The sequence below is a fragment of the Pectinophora gossypiella genome, chromosome 20 (assembly GCF_024362695.1).
Source record: "Pectinophora gossypiella chromosome 20, ilPecGoss1.1, whole genome shotgun sequence".
Lineage (NCBI taxonomy): Eukaryota > Metazoa > Arthropoda > Insecta > Lepidoptera > Gelechiidae > Pectinophora > Pectinophora gossypiella.
Window position 1 is genome coordinate 10,224,607 of NC_065423.1, and position 21,833 is coordinate 10,246,439.

The 21,833-nt window shown below is 41.8% G+C and overlaps 1 protein-coding gene and 1 long non-coding RNA gene across 2 annotated transcripts in view; one reads left to right on the top strand and one right to left on the bottom strand.

Annotated features, from left to right (window-relative positions):
- Positions 1-3,096: 3,096 nt before the first annotated feature.
- LOC126376300 (neo-calmodulin) overlaps positions 3,097-21,833 on the bottom strand; it is a 49,276-nt gene continuing 30,539 nt past the window's right edge. The window contains exons 4-8 of the mRNA XM_050023625.1: positions 8,984-9,123; positions 6,656-6,799; positions 5,481-5,690; positions 3,591-3,647; positions 3,097-3,269 (exon numbers count right to left, since the gene is read on the bottom strand). Of these exons, the coding sequence (XP_049879582.1) occupies positions 3,160-3,269; positions 3,591-3,647; positions 5,481-5,690; positions 6,656-6,799; positions 8,984-9,123 (661 nt within the window). The 3' untranslated portion in view covers positions 3,097-3,159. The remainder of the gene's footprint in view (positions 3,270-3,590; positions 3,648-5,480; positions 5,691-6,655; positions 6,800-8,983; positions 9,124-21,833) is intronic.
- LOC126376351 (uncharacterized) lies at positions 17,868-20,770 on the top strand. Its single transcript, XR_007567711.1, has 4 exons — positions 17,868-20,209; positions 20,310-20,381; positions 20,476-20,550; positions 20,746-20,770. It is a non-coding gene; the product is annotated as an uncharacterized LOC126376351 (long non-coding RNA).

The following is a 21,833-nucleotide window of genomic DNA, read 5'->3' on the forward strand; positions in this document are numbered from 1 at the left end:
AAGCAACTGTCCCGTTCCCGTTTCCCGCTAAAAAGCCCCATTTTTTTTCTTCGCTCGTTTAAAGAACAGGCTAAGAACGTGAGTCCATGCAACCTAGTTTTTCCTTTTTGGCTAAGATCTGAGCGCATTTTAAGTCAAGTCAAAAACCAAAGTTGTCTACTTCAATTCTAGACAAATGTCTAGTGGTCCAGTGGGTGAGCTTCGTAACGCACGTTAAAGCCGTTAGTCCCGGTTACTACTTACTGATGTAAGTATATAAGTACTATGTAGTTGTTACATGAGTCATGTCAGGGGCCTTTGGCGGCCCAATAATAACCCTGACACCAGAGTTGACGATAAGAAGAAGAGATTCTAGACATCCTAGAGTAGCAAAACAAAGAAAATCACGCGTATAGTTTAAGAACCCGCAATCGACAGATCTTCGTTATTTCCCTCCCCAACCAAGGTACAGTCATGAGCAATATAATATACCCACTTTAGGACTCTGTCGCACTAACATATTTGACATTTAGTGAGACTTACATTTCAATTTGTCGACATGGTACCAAAGTTTATAAATATTAATGCTCACGACCGTACCTAATTACAATGAGCAACTATAAAGCTCGAATCATCATGGCTTTGGCAAATAATAATCATTGCTTCCAAGGTTGATGAGACAAACAAGTTTTTATAAAATAGGTCTGGCGCCCGCGGGCACCTACATTATTATACACACACTACCATAATGAAGGAATTGGTGAAATAATGAAAAAATCAAAAACAGTTTGCTTTAGATAGATTTTATTTTCTACATTGGTCTGTAATATGAAATGCTTAATATATTACAACATCAATATAGAATTAATAGTAGGTAGGTTCTTAATAAAAACATTGTTAAAATTCGGCGTAATATTAGGTAGGTATTAGGTAAATAAACTCTCATTAAAGATATGTCAGGTTACATTTAGGAAAATTAGGTGTATTTTAATAATCTAAGAAATCGCCTCCTCATGAAACGATCGGGTATCGCACGGATGTGCTATTTTAGGGTAGGTTTACCAGTGATAGACCTCATTACACACACATTTTTGAGGACGTTATAACTCATTATTCATACATACACAGGTTTTGGCGATTCAAATGCCATTAAAATCCACAGGACTTCTTTCGTGGCGCGTACTCTAGGTACCTATTTATCTAAGTTGTCATCTACCCTAGGATTTCCCAAACTATAGGTCCACCCACTGGTAATTCGCAAAAGAATATGGAGTAGGCCCTGCCACACATCATGACACACCTTTGCCCCAGTAACAAACTTTGATCGTTATTTGAAAAGTCCTTTAAGTATTTTTATTAGGAACAGTGAAATTTCCTACAAGTGGGTTCCGATGTTTAAACTTGTTAGATGGGTCGTAGCTCAGACAACTTTGAGAACTACTGATGTAACCTATACTACACCCGGGACACTTCATACGAAACCCTTGTTATACAGGCACTACACATTGATGTTATCATTCACGCGCATCTGCGTGTGTGACGTCTGACGCCCATAAGATTGAAGACTACAGTAAGACCGAAGGGGCGAGGTAAACTTAGCTCAGCCACTGGTGGGGAGCGCAGAGGTGCCGTTCTATACGTAGTATTATTCCTTAGTCTATGCCTATACTCAAAACTTGTTTCACAACCGTACGATTAGCATCGTGCTGTGAGGAGGGTCGCTATCTGAGATACCTATAGTTATAAAGTCACAAGCAAGGTAAAATTACGTTGCAATTATCTCACTCTTGATTAGCTCGATTAGGATTTAGGAATATTTAATTACTTATATAGATATACAATTGTTTATTTTTTAATAAATATGAAACATTATTTACATAAAAGATTTGAATTTGGTTAACTCACTAAATACATTTTACAGAATGTAAAGGAGAAAAAAAAGTTATGAGTTTCTATATTATATTCTACTTATGTATTTAATGGAAATCGCAAACTTTTTAAGCGCCTAAAAATGTAATTTTTGAATAAGTATGTAACTTTACTGTCTCCTATTTTAATGGCAAAATCTATGCGGTTTGGAATGCAACATTTAATATGCAAATCGTATTTCTTGAGAAAAAACTTACGTAGATAGGAAAATTCATACCAGAATGAATGAAGTATCAAATATCTCAATAATATTGTCAATAAGAATTAAATTCTACATTGTAGTTTTAAGAAGAGCATCGGGGATTCTAAGATTTTGGGTCCCTTTCTCCCTTTAGAAGTCCCTTTTTGGCTTGGCTTGAAAATCTGAAGTAGATACTTATCATCAGCATCATGTCGTCCAAACTCTTCAGGACCCCGATACCGACCCCGCCGGTGTGGTCGATGATTTCCCTCAATCAGCGCTTATCGCTATCGACCGACTAGGGTCGATTAATTCTTTCATATATTTTTCCTCTCAGACGACGCCCTGAGCCGAGGTTCGCGCCCAACTGGGCATCCTCAGGCCTGTTGTCTTAAACGTTGTACCGGGTTAGAGCCGTCAGCGCTCCCTGAGCCGACCGAGTAGTTAATGCCATCTGCAGCAAATCTACAATAAGTCACGAAATAAAAGTTTTTAAGTTTTGTAAAACTTTCCTTCAAACTATTTGGGTGTCGCGCAACCTCAACTAGCGCTTGTTGCTAGGCAACGAACGGCGAGTAAATCGAGGTAGCCGTCCAGCCAGAAATTTCTTGGTGCGGCCGCTTCATACTCCGACGTGACTGAAAAGGCACAAAGCGGACTCGTGTAACTTAATGCTGAGGGCATATCGTCCTTATTTCTATGATTATTATTATGGCAACACTGCCTGGTTGCGAATGAGACTGTTATTCGGCTCTGGACTTTTCTGTAACGAAGTTTAAATTACAGCTTTTTGTTGGACACTGACTACTGTTTTAATTATTATCCATCACCTTCGCCTTGGGAAGAATTGGTCGGCCACTACACTGCGATCGAACCTATTGTAGGCCCCAAAGAGTCTTCCTTATTTCTGAATACTTATCTATATACTAAAAAAGTGGTATGACACCAAGGATGAAGCTTAGATCAAGAAATCATTTAACTTAAGTTCGATACATTTCGCTGTTAGGTTGAGGGTAACTAGGCATTCATATTTGAAGAGTAGCGTCGAGTTTCGAATATGTAAATGATGTCTACATGGCAGCAACTGCCCTGGGCAGTGGGATATCTGTTCCGTCCGTTGCGTCCTCATCATCTTCGTCATCACACGCGTCTTCAGGTTCGCCTAGAGCTCTGACAAATTCTGCAACAAAAATAATTGAGTAGGTACAGAAAATTGTATATCACTCTACATAAGTAGTACAAAACAAAGTCGCTCTTTCTGTCCCTATATCCCTATGTACGCTTAAATCTTTAAAACTACGCAACGGATTTTGATGCGGTTTTTTTTTAAATAGATAGAGTGATTAAAGAGGAAGGTTTATAATAATAATATGAATTTTAAGTTGTTGATATGTTGCATCTCACTCTATTTGTCTTCATGCTACCTTGTCTTGTCTGTCCTAAAGTACCTATCCCATCTCTTTCCTATATATTGAATGTAACAAAAATAGAATATCCTCACCCAAAAAGTCGATGCGTCCATCGCCGTCAGAATCGACTTCCTTGATCATATCCTCGACTGGAAACAAAATTGGATGAATGGTGAAGCGTACATTTTGTTACAAGTACCTAACTAGATCCCGGCATCTAGATGTCCTGACTATTTACTTAAGTAAGTATTAGTCGTTACATGAGCCATGTCAAGGGTCTATCGGCGGTTCAAGTTACCCCGACACCAGGGTTCATGACGTCGGTTCTTGGTGTCACAACTCACACGAGAGAAGAAGGAAGTAGATTACTAGAAAGTAGGTACAGACTTAATAATAGGGTACTACATATCATGGACTCAGTCATGTTAGATGAAAGTCCACATGGGCAATTTTTTTTTGACGTGACTTATTGTAGATTTGCCGCAGATGGCATTAACTACTTGGCCGGACAAATGGGGAGCGCTGAAGGCTCTCACCCGATACTACGTTTAAGACAACAGGCCTGAGGGTGCCCAGTTGGGCGCGAACCTCGGCTCAGGGCGTCGTCTCAGAGGAAAAATATTTGAATTGAATTCATCGACCCTAGTGGGTCGATAGCGATAAGCGCTGAATGAGGGAAATCGTCAACCACGCCGGCGGGGTCGGTATCGGGGTCCGCCCACATGGGCAAAAGTCCACCACTTCAATACGGAAAAGTCACCATTATCGCTCTCAGCGAGGATAACTGACTGATGAGTGATGACTATAACGGCCTCTATGGTTCAGTGGTTGAGCATTGGGCTGTTAGGCCCCCCGGCCCCAGGTTCTATTTTCGGTCTTCTTCTTCTTATCCTGTGGGTTGTGTGGTGAAATACCAACCTCATCAACTCTAGTGTCAGGGTTATTATTGAGCCGCCATAGGCCCCTGACATGACTCATGTAACGACTACTTACATCAGTAAGTAGTAACCGGGACCAACGGCTTAATGTGCCTTCCGAACGGATCATCTTACTTTCGGACAATCAGGTGATCAGCCTGCAATGTCGTAACCAAACTAGGGATCACAAAGTGATTTATCCCCACCGGAATTCGAACCCGGGACCTCCGCATCGTGAGCACAACGCTCAACCACTGGACCACGGGGGCCGTTTGTTATTTTCGGTGGGGACACATCACAAAAATCCCTTTGCGATCCCTAGTTTGGTTAGGACATTTACAGGCACGTTAAAAGCCGTTGGTCCCGTTACTACTTACTGGTGTAAGTAGTCGTTACATGACCTGTGTATGGGGCCTTTGGCGGCTCTACAATAACCCTTACCAGTAAAAAGAATAAGAAGACTATAGTCCTCCTAAAGACCAGATATCTAGGCATAATAACACAACCCCGGACACTTCATACAAAACACCTCGTTTTACACAGACACTACACATTGACGTTATAGTACACGCGCATCTGTGTGAGTGACGCTCAGCGATTGAAGACTAAAGTAAGACCGAGGGGGTGAGGTAAACCTAGCACAGCCGCTGGTGGGGAGCGGAGAGTTGTGCCATAGTACATACATACATACATAAACTCACGCCCGTAATCCCTAATGGGGTGGGCAGAGCCACAAGTAATCAAAGACAACTTGCAGCCACTGTTGATACGATGTCGTAAGCTGGATATGATGAGCCTTATGGTGATAAGGGATCAGCCTATCGCCCATAACATTAGTCCATCATGTTAGAGGACACAATCCCTCTGTCGGTTATTACGACATGCCCGGGAAGACAAGCAGCTGAACGTTTTCTATTTTTTTTATTTGCTCCCAGAACAGCATAGAAGCAGTTCACGCAGAACAAACAGGATAGAAGTTGTTCCATAGTATTATTCCTTATTCCAGAACAATAGTTGGACAGTGAAGTTTGGATTTTAAAAGGGCTTTACCATAAAGACACTCACTTTCCTCCTCCGACAAATCTTCGCCGAGACACTGCAGCACGGCTCTCAGGTCGGAAGCGCAGATGTACCCGCGGTTGTGCTTGTCGAACACTCTGAAGGCGTCCCTGAGCTCCCTCTCCTCCTGTTCAGCAGAGCTGGTGCCTCCGCCAGCGCCCGACATCGACTTGGACAGGATGCTCACGAATTCTTCGAAGCTCACGTTGCCGTCACCTGATTTAATTAAAAAAACAACATTAGTTGCGTGGGGTTAACAGCCTCCGTGGTCTAGTGGTTAGAGCGTTAGGCTCACGATCTGGAGGTCTGGGTTCGATTCCCGATGGGGACATTGTCGAAATCACTCTGTTAGGCTGTCCATTGTTTGGTAAGGACATTTCAGGCTTGAATCACCTGATTGTCCGAAAAAGTAAGATGATTCCGTGCTTCGGAGGGCACGTTAGGCGGTTGGTCCCGGCTATTAGCCGTAAAAACACCTCCACCAACCCGCAGTGGAGCAGCGTGGTGGAGTATGCTCCACACCCCCTCCGGTTGATTGAGGGGAGGCCTGTGCCCAGCAGTGGGACGTATGTAGGCTGTTTATGTTATGTTATGTGTGTATTAATTTGATCAAAATAAAAAGAGGTGGAAGATGTATTGTGAGTGGATGTAATAAAGAGGGTCATCATTTATACCCAAAAACGATGCACATGTCTGTTATCCATAAAATCAGAAAGTTAAACGAACGAAAAACTGTACAGCACCATCTACAGGGTGTAAGTGACATCGTAACGAAAACTTTGAGGGATGATTCAGACCATGATTCTCAGTTGATATCAATTGGAATTTCCCGTCGCAAAAGTATGAAACTGAAAATAACTAAAAAAATCACAAACAATTTCATAAATTCTCCGACAGGAAACTCCACTTGATATCAACTCAGAATCATGGTCTGAACCATCCCCTCAGTATTCGTTACGGTGACACTAATGGAATGGAGAATGCTACACTGACAAGAGCGTGGCTCTTTTATTAGTGATGACTGTAGATTTGCCGCAGATTGGCCGGACAAATGGAGAGAGCTGGAGGGCTCTCACCCGTAACAAACGGGGAGCGTTGAGGGCACTTAATACCTTCAATGTACCATGTTTTATGAGCAAATAAATTTAAAAAAATAAAAAGGTACTTAACCCAACACTCACCATCGCTGTCCACCTCTTGCAGCATATCCTGCAGCTCCTCGACCCTGGCAAACTGGCCCAGGCTGCGCATCACTCGGCCCAGCTCTTCTTTAGTGATGGTCCCGTCTCCATCTTTGTCGAACAGGCGAAAGGCTTCGCGGAATTCTGTAGAAGAATAACACGGGTATTGTTACAATATTCATCAATCATTTCAAACACGCACGCCTTTTCAGAGTAGAAGTGTGATTTACCCAGTCTTCTTCTTGAGGTGGGTACTGACCGGTGTTACGAGGCGTATTGTACCATTCGCAGCGAGCATGATATGTTACGTCATATGCTTAAAATCAGTGTTGATGCTCGCTACGAGCGCCTTATTTCCCTGTACTGACAGCACAAACGCTCGCTGTGTAACACATAACATTAGGCCTCGTAACACCAGTCATTACCCACCTTTATCGTGTGGATTGTGAGGTGGAATATCAACCTAATCAAACCTGGTGTCAGGGTTATTATTGAGCCGCCAAAGGCCCCTGACGTGACTCATGTAACGCCTACATGCTTATATCAGTAAGTAGTAACCGGGACCAACGGCTTAACGTGCCTTCCCGAGCACGGATCATCTTACTTTCGGACAATCAGGCGATCATGTAATGTCCTAACCAAACTAGGGATCATAAAGTGATTTTTCTGATATGTTCCCACCGGTATTCGAACCCGGGGCCCCCGGATCGTGAGCCCAACGCTCAACCACTGGACCACGGAGGCCGTTAATATTTACCCAATACTTTATGTATAGGTGTGGGTGTGGTGGTGTGGTGGTGTGGTGTGGTGTTCTTTTTGCATGATTTATGTAATTTAAATGCACGGTAAACTATATTTTTTGTAACATCTGCATTTATATATAATGCATTTATGGCAAATAAAGAATCTTATCTTATCTTAGGAAAACAAACGTTCTACAACCATTATTCAATATCTCCTTGCCCGATTACCAATGCCATGTAAAAGCCATTTGACAGTCACAAAGAACCCACTGATGTATGCACACCGCCTTTAAGCCCCGGACACTTCATACAAACAACCTCGTTTCACATAGACAAGGATCTTTTCCAATGAGACTGGCTATATAAGCCACATGCGAGCACATGAACGTCGGAGTTGAAGCAGTCGCCGTAGCCGAAATCGGCTGGATCACATCATCATCATCACACATTGACGTCTGGCCAAACTATGTTCGAGGGGGGTTGAGGTAAACCTAGCTCAGACGCTGGCGGGGGGCGGAGAGTTGCCGTTCTATACGCAGTATTATTCCTTATTCTATGCTTTAAGTGTATTTTCCTGACAGTTCCATATTTGATATCGGTACAGGATTTTTTTTATTTATTTATTTTCTCATAAAAACAACGTTACAAACACTGGCATACAGACATCGGTAAACCCGCAAAAGTTTGTCTCGATGACTGCTCCTCGCAACACGTCACAATGGTTTCCTTATATTTAATACCTATAACTTACAAACTATACCTATAGTTAGGTACCTTATTGGTACCTTATTATTAGATAATTGAATAGACCGTGCCTGTTACTGCGGTATACCGCCACGAACAAAAGTGCTACGCAGAAATGATACGATGATAAATTGAAAAAGATGGCAACCGACCTTTAGCTACTGGTATGCTTCAATCATTGATTTATCAACACTAGAATCAGCGCGTCATACAAAAATACGGTAAAAACTTGACGCTAACTTCGATATTTTTTTGCCGTGACTTAATTGTAGATTTGCCTCAAACGGCATTAACTACTTGGCTGGACAAACAGGGAGAGCCGAGGGCTCTCACCCTATATAAAAGGCTAACAAGTGCAACGAAATAAAATTTTGTCACGGTTTTTATCGATTCTGACGATATACAGGGTGTTAGTGACATTGTAACGAGTACTGAGGGGGATGATTCAGACCATGGTTCTGAGTTAATATCAAGTGGAATTTTCCGTCGGTAATTTTTTTTTATTGTTTTCAATTCTATACTTTTGCGATAGAAAATTCCACTTGATATTAACTCAGAATGATGAGCTGAATCATCCCTCTCAGTATTTGTTACGATGTCACTTAAATATTTTCAGTTCTATACTTTTGCGACGGAAAATTCCACTTGATATTAACTCAGAATCATGGTCTGAATCATCCCACAAAGTTTTCGTTACGATGCCACTAACACCATGTATGTCGTTTTGTCGATTGGTGCTAACGAGAGTGCCCAGTTGTATATCAATGGGTGTCAAGGGTTAGCTGATTGGTACCAGCTAACCCGTTGGTACCAAGTCACAAGCACATTACGAGCTACCCACCCTTCATCTGCGTCCTCGTGATACCAGTGGTCTCGTCAACGATGGACGCCTTCCTGTCCAGGTTGGTGTCCGCAGCTGGCTTCAGGAACGTCACCTGGCGCTGCTGCCTGGCCGCGGTGGAAGACCGATCTGACATCACGCTGGAAAACACACATTTTCAACTGTATAGAGAACAAGGGATTCATTAACTACGTTTAGTTGTTTTTGAGGTGATTTAGTGTACTTACATTTATCTCATATGGCAATAACTAAGTATTCACTAATTTATATGGGAGAAAGAAAGAAAGTAATTATTTAATATTAAATTCAAATTCAAAAATATCTTTATTCAGGAATTCAGTAGGTAACATAGTTACACTTTGAATCGTCAATGTATTCATAACGAACGTTTCATCCGCCTAAAACAACTACAGCTTCTCACAACCAATTAGAGGACGCCACAGTCATCGTCTCCCTAGCATTATCCCGTTTCTCCACAGGGTCCACTTACCTAACCTAAAGATTTGACAGGTCCGGTTTTTAACAGAAGCGACTGCCTGTCTGACCTACCAACCCGCGAAGGGAAAACCAACCCAATATAGGTTAGGTTACATACTTCCGCGGTAATGTGGGTTTCCTCACGATGATCCAAACTTGAACAAAAAAAAATTCATGTTTAGATCATAGATAATTGATATTACGTGGTTTTTAAACGTTTGTGCCCGGTTAATAGCAGTAGGGTCGGTCGCGCCCTATTAGGTACATTATGGCCTGTATATGTATATTATATTTGTAAGTATGTTATATATTTATTTGCATGTATTTATTGGTAATAAGTTGTAGTAGGTTATTATTGGGAATTCTAAATCACTTTTCGCTCCATTGACCTCACGGCGCCGCCCCGCGCGCCGTTCGATCAACAGAGCTCCAAGCGATTTAAAATTCCCAATAATTATTTTGATACATACCTATGTCACTTAGATCACTTCATACGGAAAAGAATATAGAATTCCTAATCAATAATTCGAATATAAATACATCTGACTCGATATTTGGGAGGCCACTTACAATTGCAATTGAAAATTAACTCACATCTTTACTGTATTTATAAATCATTTGTATATCAACCACATCACATGCTTTTGTCTAGGCCAGTAGCTCATACCTTCCAGATCCAAATTTACTGAGCTTTGACATAATCTGGGCCGATTGCTCATGCTTGCTAGAGCGCTATGTGAGGCATACAGTATATGTCGAAGCCGTTCTGTTCTGTCTCTGTACTTGGTGTATCGTATTCATAATTTCATTTTATATTTTTCCGCGAAATTGAATGTCGAGATTCGTTTCTAAACGTGTAGCGCCATCTAGCGCACTATGAGTCCTACTAATGACAACCGGGAGCCACCCCCCCGCGCCCCTGGAGTGAAGAAAAAAACTATGGACGCGCGTGTGCGCGCTCTCTTATAAATAAATCATTTTGTCCTAATTTAATCCGTAAATCCGCTTGTAAGCTAATAAACTAGCATATTCTACGTGTTATATGAACAATTGGTGATAAAAGTTGATCCTGCATTGGAGTCCACCATCAATTCGAAGCCTCAGCTCGATACGTGCGCCGGCCGGCTGAAGAGGAATTCCATCACCCCGGAGCGGTTTGCTGTGGCAGCCCAGGTAGGACTCATATTCTATATACGCCAGGAACCGAATCTCGACCTCTCGAACCTTTAGATTCCGAAACCAGGCGTGTTCATTAAGAAACACTTGGTCCCCAGACGTTGGCGAGACCATCACGCGTTTTAAATTTCTCGTCCCGCCACATCTTTTTGGTGCCGAAACCCGGGAACTTAGGCGGTTCCCATTTAAATTAATCTTATTAGAGTCATATCTGATCTAATTCATTTTCTAAAATATAGTTTTCAAACCGACGCTATTTTGTCTAATTACATTCAAATCCGTCCGCCATCTTTCGCCATTTGCATAACTTTCATCTAATTTCCAACAATTACATAGCAAAATATTTTTTGTAATTTTTTGCTAAAATACGAACAGTTTGCTATTTAAAAAGTGTTACTACATTAAAATAATCGTTTCTAGATCTTTTAGCAATAGAATCATATCAATTTATTTGAAAAATAACAATTGAACTTGTTTAAATCGGATTGCCGTTGTTCGTATAATCCGACTCGTTACGAAAGTCAAGCGTACGCACAGACCTCACTCGTCTTGAACGACCTCCGTAAATCTGTCGCGTTATTGTTTGTTTACATTCTGTCCGAGATCGTATTTTATTTGTCTTTCAAGCGGATTATTCACTTTATTTTAGTTAATAAATCAAGTGGTGTTACTGAGTGTTATCTATACTAGTAAAATAAACAATATTCTAGTGTAAATAGTGCGTAATTGGTAAAAGAAAAAGATTGTTGTTTCGACAAGTAAGTTTTTGTGCAAATTCTCTTAACTAGCCGGTGCATATAGATTATACTTGTCATTATTCGCACCAACAATTTATTCTTAACCTATTTATTTACGTAGCTATAATCGTAACTCGTTATATACCTATATCATCCGTACACCGGCCGAAACAAACAAGGTTTAGGTTAGGTTTCATAGGTATGTTCTCATTTCGTATCAATTGTTTATTTTAGAGACACCACTTGTGTTACTCAGACTTCAACTCGTTAATACCGACTTCTCTTGTAAACTTACCTTTGTTTAGATAGGTTTTCGTTCCGGTGTAGGTATTATTCATAATCGTAAACTCGTTATCAGTTTATCAGTGCATTTGAGTTTCTTCAGTATTCGCGCGCGTTTGTACTTACATAAACGGTTGTCTGTGCTCGATTTATAGGTGTTTCAGTATGGCTACTTATCGAGTTAAGCGTACTAGCATACCTAAACCTAAAGTAATGACTAAATCAGTTCAGGAGGAGTCTCCTACCATACACGACTTACCATCACTCCGTCGGAAACGTACTTTAGCCTATAATCGTATGAAAAAGATACTCGATGTTGCTCTGCAAGCGAAATCCACCTCTCTGCCTGATGATACAGAGTTGTTTCTCGCGCACTACTCGTCGGTTTCTAAGCTAATAGAAAGTTTTGAAGACGCCCATGGCGATATACTTACCTTGCTGGACGAGAAGTGCGAAGAAGAAGAAGATAGTTATCGTGAACAGTTCGACTCGATGTATTTTGACATTGTAGCTGTTTATTCGCAGTTAACTCGTAAATCCGAGAGCCAATCCACAGCTCCTAACCGACCTGCTTCTGCGCCTACTGTGAAATTACCTAAGATCGAAATACCGAAATTTTCGGGTAACATTAAATCATGGCCCGAATATTACGACATATTTAATGCATTGATACACGAAAATGGATCTCTTTCCAATACAGAGAAGATGCAATATCTCGTCTCAACATTATCCGGCGATGCCTTGGGACTCATCCGTACTTTTCCCGCTCAAGGTATTTACTATGAAGAGGCCTACCGTACATTGGTCGCGCGTTATCGTGATAAGCGCGAGCTAGCATTCACGTGTTGGAAAGAGATGCAAGCCGTCAATATTAAGGCGAACACACCACTCGAGTTCCGCCGTGTTCTCGATACTTTTAATGAGAATCTTACAATATTAAAAGGACTTGGTTTGCCGACGGCTCAATGGGACTTTGTTCTGTGTTACTTGTTGCTTTCTAAGCTCGATTCCAAAACCCGCTGTGAGTTCGAACAGGCTCACCCGACAACGGAATTACCGTGTTATGCTACGTTGAAGGATTTTCTGTATTCAAAATGCGAAGCCCTTGTTCGTGACACTCATTTCTCTTCTCAAGCTCGTAGTAGCAGCAACAATCCCCGCACTTTAGACTCGAAGAAATCCAATCAAGGACACAAGGCTACCACTTCGGTGTTCTTGTCTAAAACTAACAAAGAATCTGAAAAGCCGGTTGTCAAGCAACCCAATCCGCAGGTCAAGAGCTCCTCGCCCGTTTCTTCGCCTTCAAGCGTACCGGCTTCTCAATCCGCTGTTAGTGTGAAGTGTTCATATTGTAATTCGGATCATTCCATTGCACGTTGTGTTACTTTCACTAACCTCCCGTTACAAGCTCGCATCGACTACGCCAAGGATCATCATTGGTGCTTCAACTGCCTAAAGAGTTCGCATGGCGTCAGGGATTGCAATTCTCTTTTCAGGTGTCAGAAATGCCGCCAAAAACACCACACGCTTCTTCATAATGATGACAGTCATCCTGCTGAAGATGTATCTACCTCTCAAGAGGCTTCGTGTCACTCTCCGCAAGTCCGTGTGCTTACGAGTATTGGCGACAGTTCCGTGGTTCTCCTTTCAACTGCTGTAATCAGTGTCATGGATTCGTCGGGCCAGTTTCATTCCCTTCGAGCTTTAATCGACTGTGGTAGTCAGGCTCACTTCATCACCGAGCGCGCCGCTCATCGCTTGGGGCTTGACTGCGTTCCCTCGGCTCGAACCATCAGTGGCTTAGGCAAATCTTCGGCTTCCGTGTCTGGAGTGGTCAAGCTGAAAATCGGATTAAATGATAAGGTTGTGTTCAATCTCGATGCATTAACTATACCTAATATATGCGGATATGTACCTAACGTGCGATTGAACGCGACATCATGGCAGCATTTGCGCGACTTACCTCTCGCGGATCCTAACTGTTGTAGGCCCGGTCCGATCGACGTGCTCCTAGGTGCTGAAGTCTTCTCGTCTCTTCTACTTCCTGGAAAGGTTGGTGGAAGCTCTACTCAGCCCTCTGCGTTGAACACGGTCTTCGGCTGGATTCTCCTCGGCAATGCTAGCTGCGGGAAGGATACCGAAACTGAGATTAATTCGTTTCTTATTACGAATGAACAACTCTACAATGAGGTGAAGCGGCTATGGGAGTTAGACTCTATACCGCAATCTTCACATCTCTCACCTGATGAGCAGAAGTGTGAAGACATCTTTTCGAACAACCATTCACGTGACACATCCGGCAGGTATACCGTTGCTTTACCTTTCAAAGAGGGTAAAGAAAATCTCACCTTTCCAGGATCACGTGATATTGCACTTCGTCGTTTTCATGCGCTCGAACGTAAACTCAACAGTAATCCGGTTCTAAAAGAACAATACTCGGAATTCATGAATGACTATCTCCAAAGTGGTCACATGAATGTCGTATCGCCCGTAGACTTGACCAAAGGGAGGTATTATATACCTCATCATTGTGTCCTTCGCCCTGATAGTGCCACTACGAAGTTACGCGTCGTGTTTGATGCCTCCGCTAAAGACATGACAGGCAAATCGTTAAACGAAACTTTACTCATCGGTCCAAAATTGCAAACGAACATTTTGGAAATTCTTATCCGGTTTCGTATTCACCCTGTAGTCTTCACATCCGACGTGCGTCAAATGTATCGACAAATTTTGGTTCAGGAAGAGGACCGAGATTTTCAGCGCATCTTCTGGCGCTCCGACTCTACGCAACCAGTTCAAGAGTACCGCTTGAACACCGTCACTTACGGTGTTTCTTCAGCTCCCTTCCTGGCGTGTCGTGCTGTCAAGCAACTCTCTGAGGATGAAAGTGATCTCCATCTTGCACATTCCATCGTTCAATCCGACATGTACATCGACGACGTTGTTACCGGCTTTCCTGACTTTCAGCAGGCCTTACAAGCTAAATCTGAAATCATTGACCTCTTGGGCCGAGGCCAAATGGAACTGCGAAAGTGGGCAAGTAACTGCCCTGAGCTGCTCGCCGACTTACCTCCGGAGCATTGCCTCACTAACCAAGTGTCGATGGACGTTGAAAAGTCTCACACTTTAAAGGTTCTTGGTTTAATTTGGGATCCTCAAAGTGACACCTTTTCTTTCGAAGTTAAACCGCAAATACGAAGGTGTACCCGCCGCACAATCCTCAGTGAGTTGGCTCGTATTTTCGATCCATTGGGCTTCTTGTCTCCGATAACACTGTCATCTAAAATCTTAGTACAGAAGCTTTGGATACTCAACGTGTCATGGGATGATGAACCTCCGCCTGAAATCGTTCAACAGTGGGAACTCATGCTCGACCAGTTGCCTACTGTCAAATCCCTGAGAATTCCACGCTGTCTTGCTTCACCGACACCAGTGTCCTGTCAGCTTCATGGATTTGCAGACAGCTCTGAATCCGGATACGGTGCTGTAATATATTTGCGCTGCTGTGACCCTGACGGAAATATTCAGGTGTATCTCGTTGCTGCAAAGTCTCGCGTCGCTCCCACGAAAAAGGTCTCTCTGCCGCGTCTGGAGTTGTGTGTCGCAGTCCTTCTCGCCGATCTCCTGAAAATAATCAAAGAATTATACTTACCATTGCTGCCGATCACCGATACTTACGCGTGGTCCGATTCTACTGTGGCTTTAGCTTGGATTCGATCTCCTTCCTGTAGATGGAAAACCTTCGTTGCCAACCGAGTCAGCCATATTCAGGAGTCCATACCTGGAACAAACTGGCATCATGTACCTTCTAGCGACAATCCGGCAGATGTCGCCTCTCGTGGTCAAATGCCAACCGAGCTCGTTCACAACTCGTTATGGTGGGCGGGTCCTGCCTGGCTTGTTGATAGCTTAGATAGATGGCCTAGCGCTGGTCATGATGAGACCCAAAACAACAAAATCTTACAGGAAGAGAAAGGTCAGACTTTGCTCGTTAACAATGACATTCGTCATATCATCGATCAGCTTCTTGAGAGATACTCTTCAATTCGGAAGGTTCAGCGTATTCTGTGCTATTTAATTCGATTCGTTCATTACTCGAGACGCAAAGATAGCGTTCAATCTTTGTCGTCATGTCCTTTAAGTAGAGTTGAGCTTCATCATGCGCTTCTAGTTATCGTTCGTCACGTTCAAGCTCAACATTTTGAAAAAGAAATTGCTCAGTTAAAAGAACAAAAACTTCTTTCTAAGCAGTTCAGGAAACTCAGCCCTTTCTTGGATGATCATGGTGTTCTCAGGGTGGGCGGTCGGCTTTCTCGTTCCGGCTTGGAGTTCGAGCACAAGCATCCCGCTTTGCTGCCTCGGTCCTCACGTTTTACCTACATGATCATTGAAGAGATCCATGCCGAGAATGGTCATCCCGGAGTGAACACTTTGTTGTATTTGCTGACTCAGCAATTTTGGCTTCTTTCACCCAAACGTGCCATACGGCATTGTTTATCTAAGTGCTTGAAATGCTATCGTATGAAGCCCACTCCTCTTGAACCGTATATGAGTGACTTACCTTTTGTACGTGTTAATCAAGCGAAACCATTCTCAATAATCGGTACTGACTACGGCGGTCCATTCCGCATAAAACTAGGAAATCATCGTGGTGCGAAAATCGGAAAGGCTTACCTTTGCCTATTCGTGTGCTTCAGCACAAAAGCAGTACACCTCGAAGTCGTTTCCGACCTCTCGACAGACGCATTTCTTGCCGCACTGCGCAGATTCGTAGGCCGTCGTGGTAGAGTCAGCATTATTCACTCGGACTGTGGTACGAATTACGTAGGCGCGAGTAACCACCTAAATTCATTGATGAACTCAGCCGCTCGAAGTGAGGGCATCGAATTCCGTTTTAATCCGCCATCGAGTCCTCACTTCGGGGGAGTGTGGGAAATCCAGATCAAGGCTGTGAAAACTCACCTTTACCGTATCGTCGGTACACAAACCCTTAATTTCGAGGAATTAACAACATTATTTGTCCAAATCGAAGCTATGCTTAACTCGAGGCCATTATACCCGATTAGTTCAGATCCCAACGATCTTACCGTTCTAACACCCGGTCATTTTCTTACGTTAGAACCAATGACGACCGTTCCTGATGAGGATTATTCGAATCTTAACCTAAATCGTCTCGGGCGATGGCAATTAATACAGCGTTTTCAACGTGACTTCTGGGTCCGTTGGAGGAATGAATACCTCAATTCTTTAATGCAACGCGCAAAATGGACATCATCGGAAAAACCATTATCCGTAGGCTCCGTGGTAATACTTAAGACAGACTCGACTACGCCTTTGCACTGGCCGTTAGCACGCGTTCATGAGCTACATTCAAGCCCTGATGGGGTCGTGCGCATTGCTACTGTTAGATTAGCAAACGGTGTTTTCCTGACAAGGCCTTTAACTAAGCTTTGTCCGTTACCTACGCGATCCGATTAATTCCCCATACGTTTACAAAACAAGTTCATTAGTAAGTAAGTTTCTTTAAATTCGCTTCGACAAATTAGCACAGACTGTTCGTATTATTTTGTAAATAGTAAATTCGAAAATACTAGCCGTATTTTGGTGGGCGGTGATGTATCGTATTCATAATTTCATTTTATATTTTTCCGCGAAATTGAATGTCGAGATTCGTTTCTAAACGTGTAGCGCCATCTAGCGCACTATGAGTCCTACTAATGACAACCGGGAGCCACCCCCCCGCGCCCCTGGAGTGAAGAAAAAAACTATGGACGCGCGTGTGCGCGCTCTCTTATAAATAAATCATTTTGTCCTAATTTAATCCGTAAATCCGCTTGTAAGCTAATAAACTAGCATATTCTACGTGTTATATGAACAATTGGTGATAAAAGTTGATCCTGCATTGGAGTCCACCATCAATTCGAAGCCTCAGCTCGATACGTGCGCCGGCCGGCTGAAGAGGAATTCCATCACCCCGGAGCGGTTTGCTGTGGCAGCCCAGGTAGGACTCATATTCTATATACGCCAGGAACCGAATCTCGACCTCTCGAACCTTTAGATTCCGAAACCAGGCGTGTTCATTAAGAAACACTTGGTCCCCAGACGTTGGCGAGACCATCACGCGTTTTAAATTTCTCGTTCCGCCACACTTGGTATCTAGACAAAGTGTCCTTAGGTGCTAGACAAACTTTCTGTATTTAGGCCAGCAGCCCGTACGTTTCGCAGGTTTACTAAGCTTTGATGTATTCTGGGCCGGTTGCTCATGCCTGCTAGAGCGCTGTATAGAGGCGTACAGATACATCGAGGCTGTTCGAACCCTATACTTGGTACATAAATAGAGATTTTTTTTTTGTCTAGACCAGTTCGTAAACTTCTAACAGTAACTGTTCCACATCGTGTACTTAGTATCGCCACAGACATCATCTACGTTCTAACACTAGAGACCAAATGAACGATAATCGCCGTGAGAACTTGTAGAGTCCTCTTCGATCAAACAGTATTATTCTGAAGAGAAACTACGATACTAAAACTTCGTCATACGTTTTCATTATACAGTAACATGTTTATGTCGCATTGATAAGTGTAGTCCTTACCGATACAAACGACAGCATAAGCTTGTAGGTATAGAATAGGGATCCAAGTTTTGCTGTCTTGCTATAAACAAGAAAGCGCAACTAGTTTATAAAGTGAAGGTTCTGAACATCAATAAAGTTTTTCAAAGAAATAAGCATGTGGATAAGACATTTTTGTAAGATATGATTACGATATTTCCTCCTTGTCTAGCTGAGATGTGGAGAATTAAAATTTGAATTGGAATGCGGAACAGTATAGTAACCATGAATGGCTTCCAGAAAGGATGGCGGGGCACTACAGTGCCCCAGATATAAGGTGACAATTATAAAATGTGGTTCAAATTATAACGAATATTTGTTAGGAAAACACAATGCAGCAGGCTCTCGAAATTGATAGTGTGTTGGAAGTAAGAATTCTCGCCCGTGTGTGGATTTTGTGCGAATTTTATTATGTACAAATAATTGGATATGAGGAATATAATTCTATATTGATCCCTGCTTGGCCTTTAAGAAAAAAGTTGCGTCTTATTGGTCAAATAATAAGGGCAACCGTGCTCAGAATTGACACTGGGAAAAAAATTGTTGACATGGTTGATAACTGCGATCGATAAGAAAGACTATTCATATTTTAATTTCCTTTAATATAGTAAATAAACTTCAGTGCTTCGAAGAGAACGTCAAACACCGATGTTTCAAAATAGCTGCAGATCCCTAATAATTATTGTAATGCAGCGTTCATTTTTTGCTGACCAGTAAGGTGTTTGTGTCTGTGTACAGTTTACAAAATAATTCCATGAAGTTTACCTACTTATTTTAAATAGATACACATATTCGATCGTCACTAAGCTAGTTAAACATATTATTATTGGTATAAAAGGTACATTCATGACGTTGCGTACCTTACTGCACCTTACTACCTTATTGATTAGATGATTCTATGCTTCGAAAGGCACGTTTAACTGTTGGTGCCGGCCTCTAGGCGGAAGACCACCTCCACAAACCCGTTATTTAAGGTGTACCCAACAGTAGTGGGACGTAAATAGGATGTTTATATTATGTATTGTATGGATAACGTCATTTTTTATTAGATCTATACAAATAAAATATTTTGTGAACTGTACTGGGTTTCCGTCAGCGGCGGCGGTCTTATTGAACTGATGCGCTTCAAGTTACTTATCGATAAATGATTTCGAAATGAAATATAATATTTTTGTTTTTCACACTTTGCGAAAATTGCTGTGTAAGTACAGAAATAACAAACATTTTACATGAGCATAAAAAATAGTTTTTACAAGGTTTGGAATAGACGTACATTACTTAACGTAAATAAAAATACTAAGATATTTAAAGGTACCTCATTGAGGTTTTAGAAAAATGTTGTCAACTCCTGATGACTGTTGTGCAACTTGCTACCATAAAAACCCTAAACTTATGTGTAAGTTACCATAATTATTTTTCGACGTGATTGAATCGCTCGCGAGTGCTAAGTGGTACGTGCCCCATCTTCGACGCCCCATCACCACCCCGCTGCTGCTGTCCACGAATTAGTGACAGTGCAGAGTCGCCCTGCTGTTTCCCGCTCCATCCTACCGCCGCGCCGTCTGAGCTGATTTTTTTGTTTGATACATGAGGATTCGAGCAACACAAATAATGTTCGTAAGTTTTCATTTAATTTTCGGATCAGATTCTCTCTTGATAACTTGATGATAATGACAGACGCCAATTTGAAGTTATTGTTTTTTTTACCTAGATCACAATAAATCCTACTAGCATCGCTTGTTTTCGTACCAATCCGGGTCGGAATGGATCTAGTGACTATTAAGCTATTTTGTGACTTCTAGAGACATTTTAAGATCCATTCATTTTTAAACATTATTTACTTATTGTTATTTCAGGTCGGACTCTGAATATTATTCTAAAACATCCAACAAATCCGCCGGTCGAGGATTTGTTGACTCGGAGGACGAGATAGCTTTTAGCAGGTAAATATTAATAACATTATTAAAATAAAATGACCTAACTTTATTTGTGTTACTAAACATTCTTATATAAAACTTGAAATGTATTTCTGGGCTTTTATAGAAATAAATCAAGATCTATCGGTTCGAGAAACTCCGCCGCAAAGCGTGCGGATTCGGACGTAGAGATACCAAGGTGAATATACTAATTTTATATTTTTAAGGATATCTATTGCTGTTAATGTTTGTATATTAAATTTAAATATATATATATATATTGCTAATTTCAGGCAGAAGAAAAAGGAAAGCAAGCTCAGTTCATCTGCCAAGCGCACAGCAGTGGAATCTGACGGAGAGACACCGAGGTAAATATCTATTTGTTGTTTAACTTAATCTACTTGTTGTAACTTAATTCTACACATGCTGTGATTAATTCACGATGACTGCTAAATTCTCAACATTAACTTTATGATGCTCCTATTTTCACTTTAATAAATATTTAAATTTAAGGTTCAAATACTTAGATGATCATGCGTTTAATTAATTATTGTAATTTTCAGGGCTAAGAAAAAGCTGGTTCCAAAGAGAAAGTATTCTGCGGTAAAGAAACCCGGCGAGGAGTGGCGCGTGATCGACTCGGAGAGCGAGGACGAGGAGGTTATCAAGCGCTCCAAGAACGCGTTGCAATCCTCCTACTCAAAGCGGGTGGCCGACGGGACCGTGCGCCGCACCGCCAAGCTGAACGGAGACCTATTCGTGGAGCTTAAGCTATACCAGGTCGCCGACATCAGACACGTAGACGTAAGGAAACGCTACGAGAAAGCAGTCCTCAGTCTAAAGTATCAGGCGGACCATAATGCGCCGGAGTTACAGCTACTCCAACAGTTTCTCAAAAAATGTAAACCCAAGTTCGGGACTGAGGGCTACTTTTTCGCAGATAAGGACGTAAAAGAATAACTCACGTCTGTTTTTCCTCTTGGGTAGGCAGAGTTTATTTTTATTGACTCGTATTATTTTGTTTATTTGAAATTATAGGTAATTAATTAAAATAGTGCTACCAGGTATCAGGTTGTCCTAAGTCTTTAGTCTAAAATATCTTAAGAAATATAAACCTAATTTGATTTTGAATCGTAAGAAGTTTCTTGATTACATTTTAGCAATATGCCAACTAAATCAGTATATTGCTCTATTTGTGATTTGTCCATAAAAAATAAAGCTTTTTCATCTCATTTACGTAGCACACTGCATAAAAATAATAGTTCTATTAGGGAGTCCGATTGCATTGAGAGAATATCTAGCGCGTTTCGTAGCCGTATCGCATCGTATAGGTTGAGGAGCAGTGAAAATAGCGAGGTAGGGTCAGCGGTCGCGTGCCCTCCCGAGACGTTTTTACGCTCTCTGCGTAAGAATGTTAGGCAGCTTATCGATGCCCGACGTGATGCCTTTGATAGTATTAAAGTAAACTTTGAGCTTTTTGCTGAATTTTCTTTGCCCCAGGATGATAGACGAGAAGTCAAATCTTTCAACACTGAAAACATAGTTATTCATAAAACGTACGACTTTAATGACATTTTTAATAAAGTTGTAAATTTGATTGCAACTAAAGTTGACGAATTTCAGGAAAGAGATAGTGGTTGGTATTTCGTTG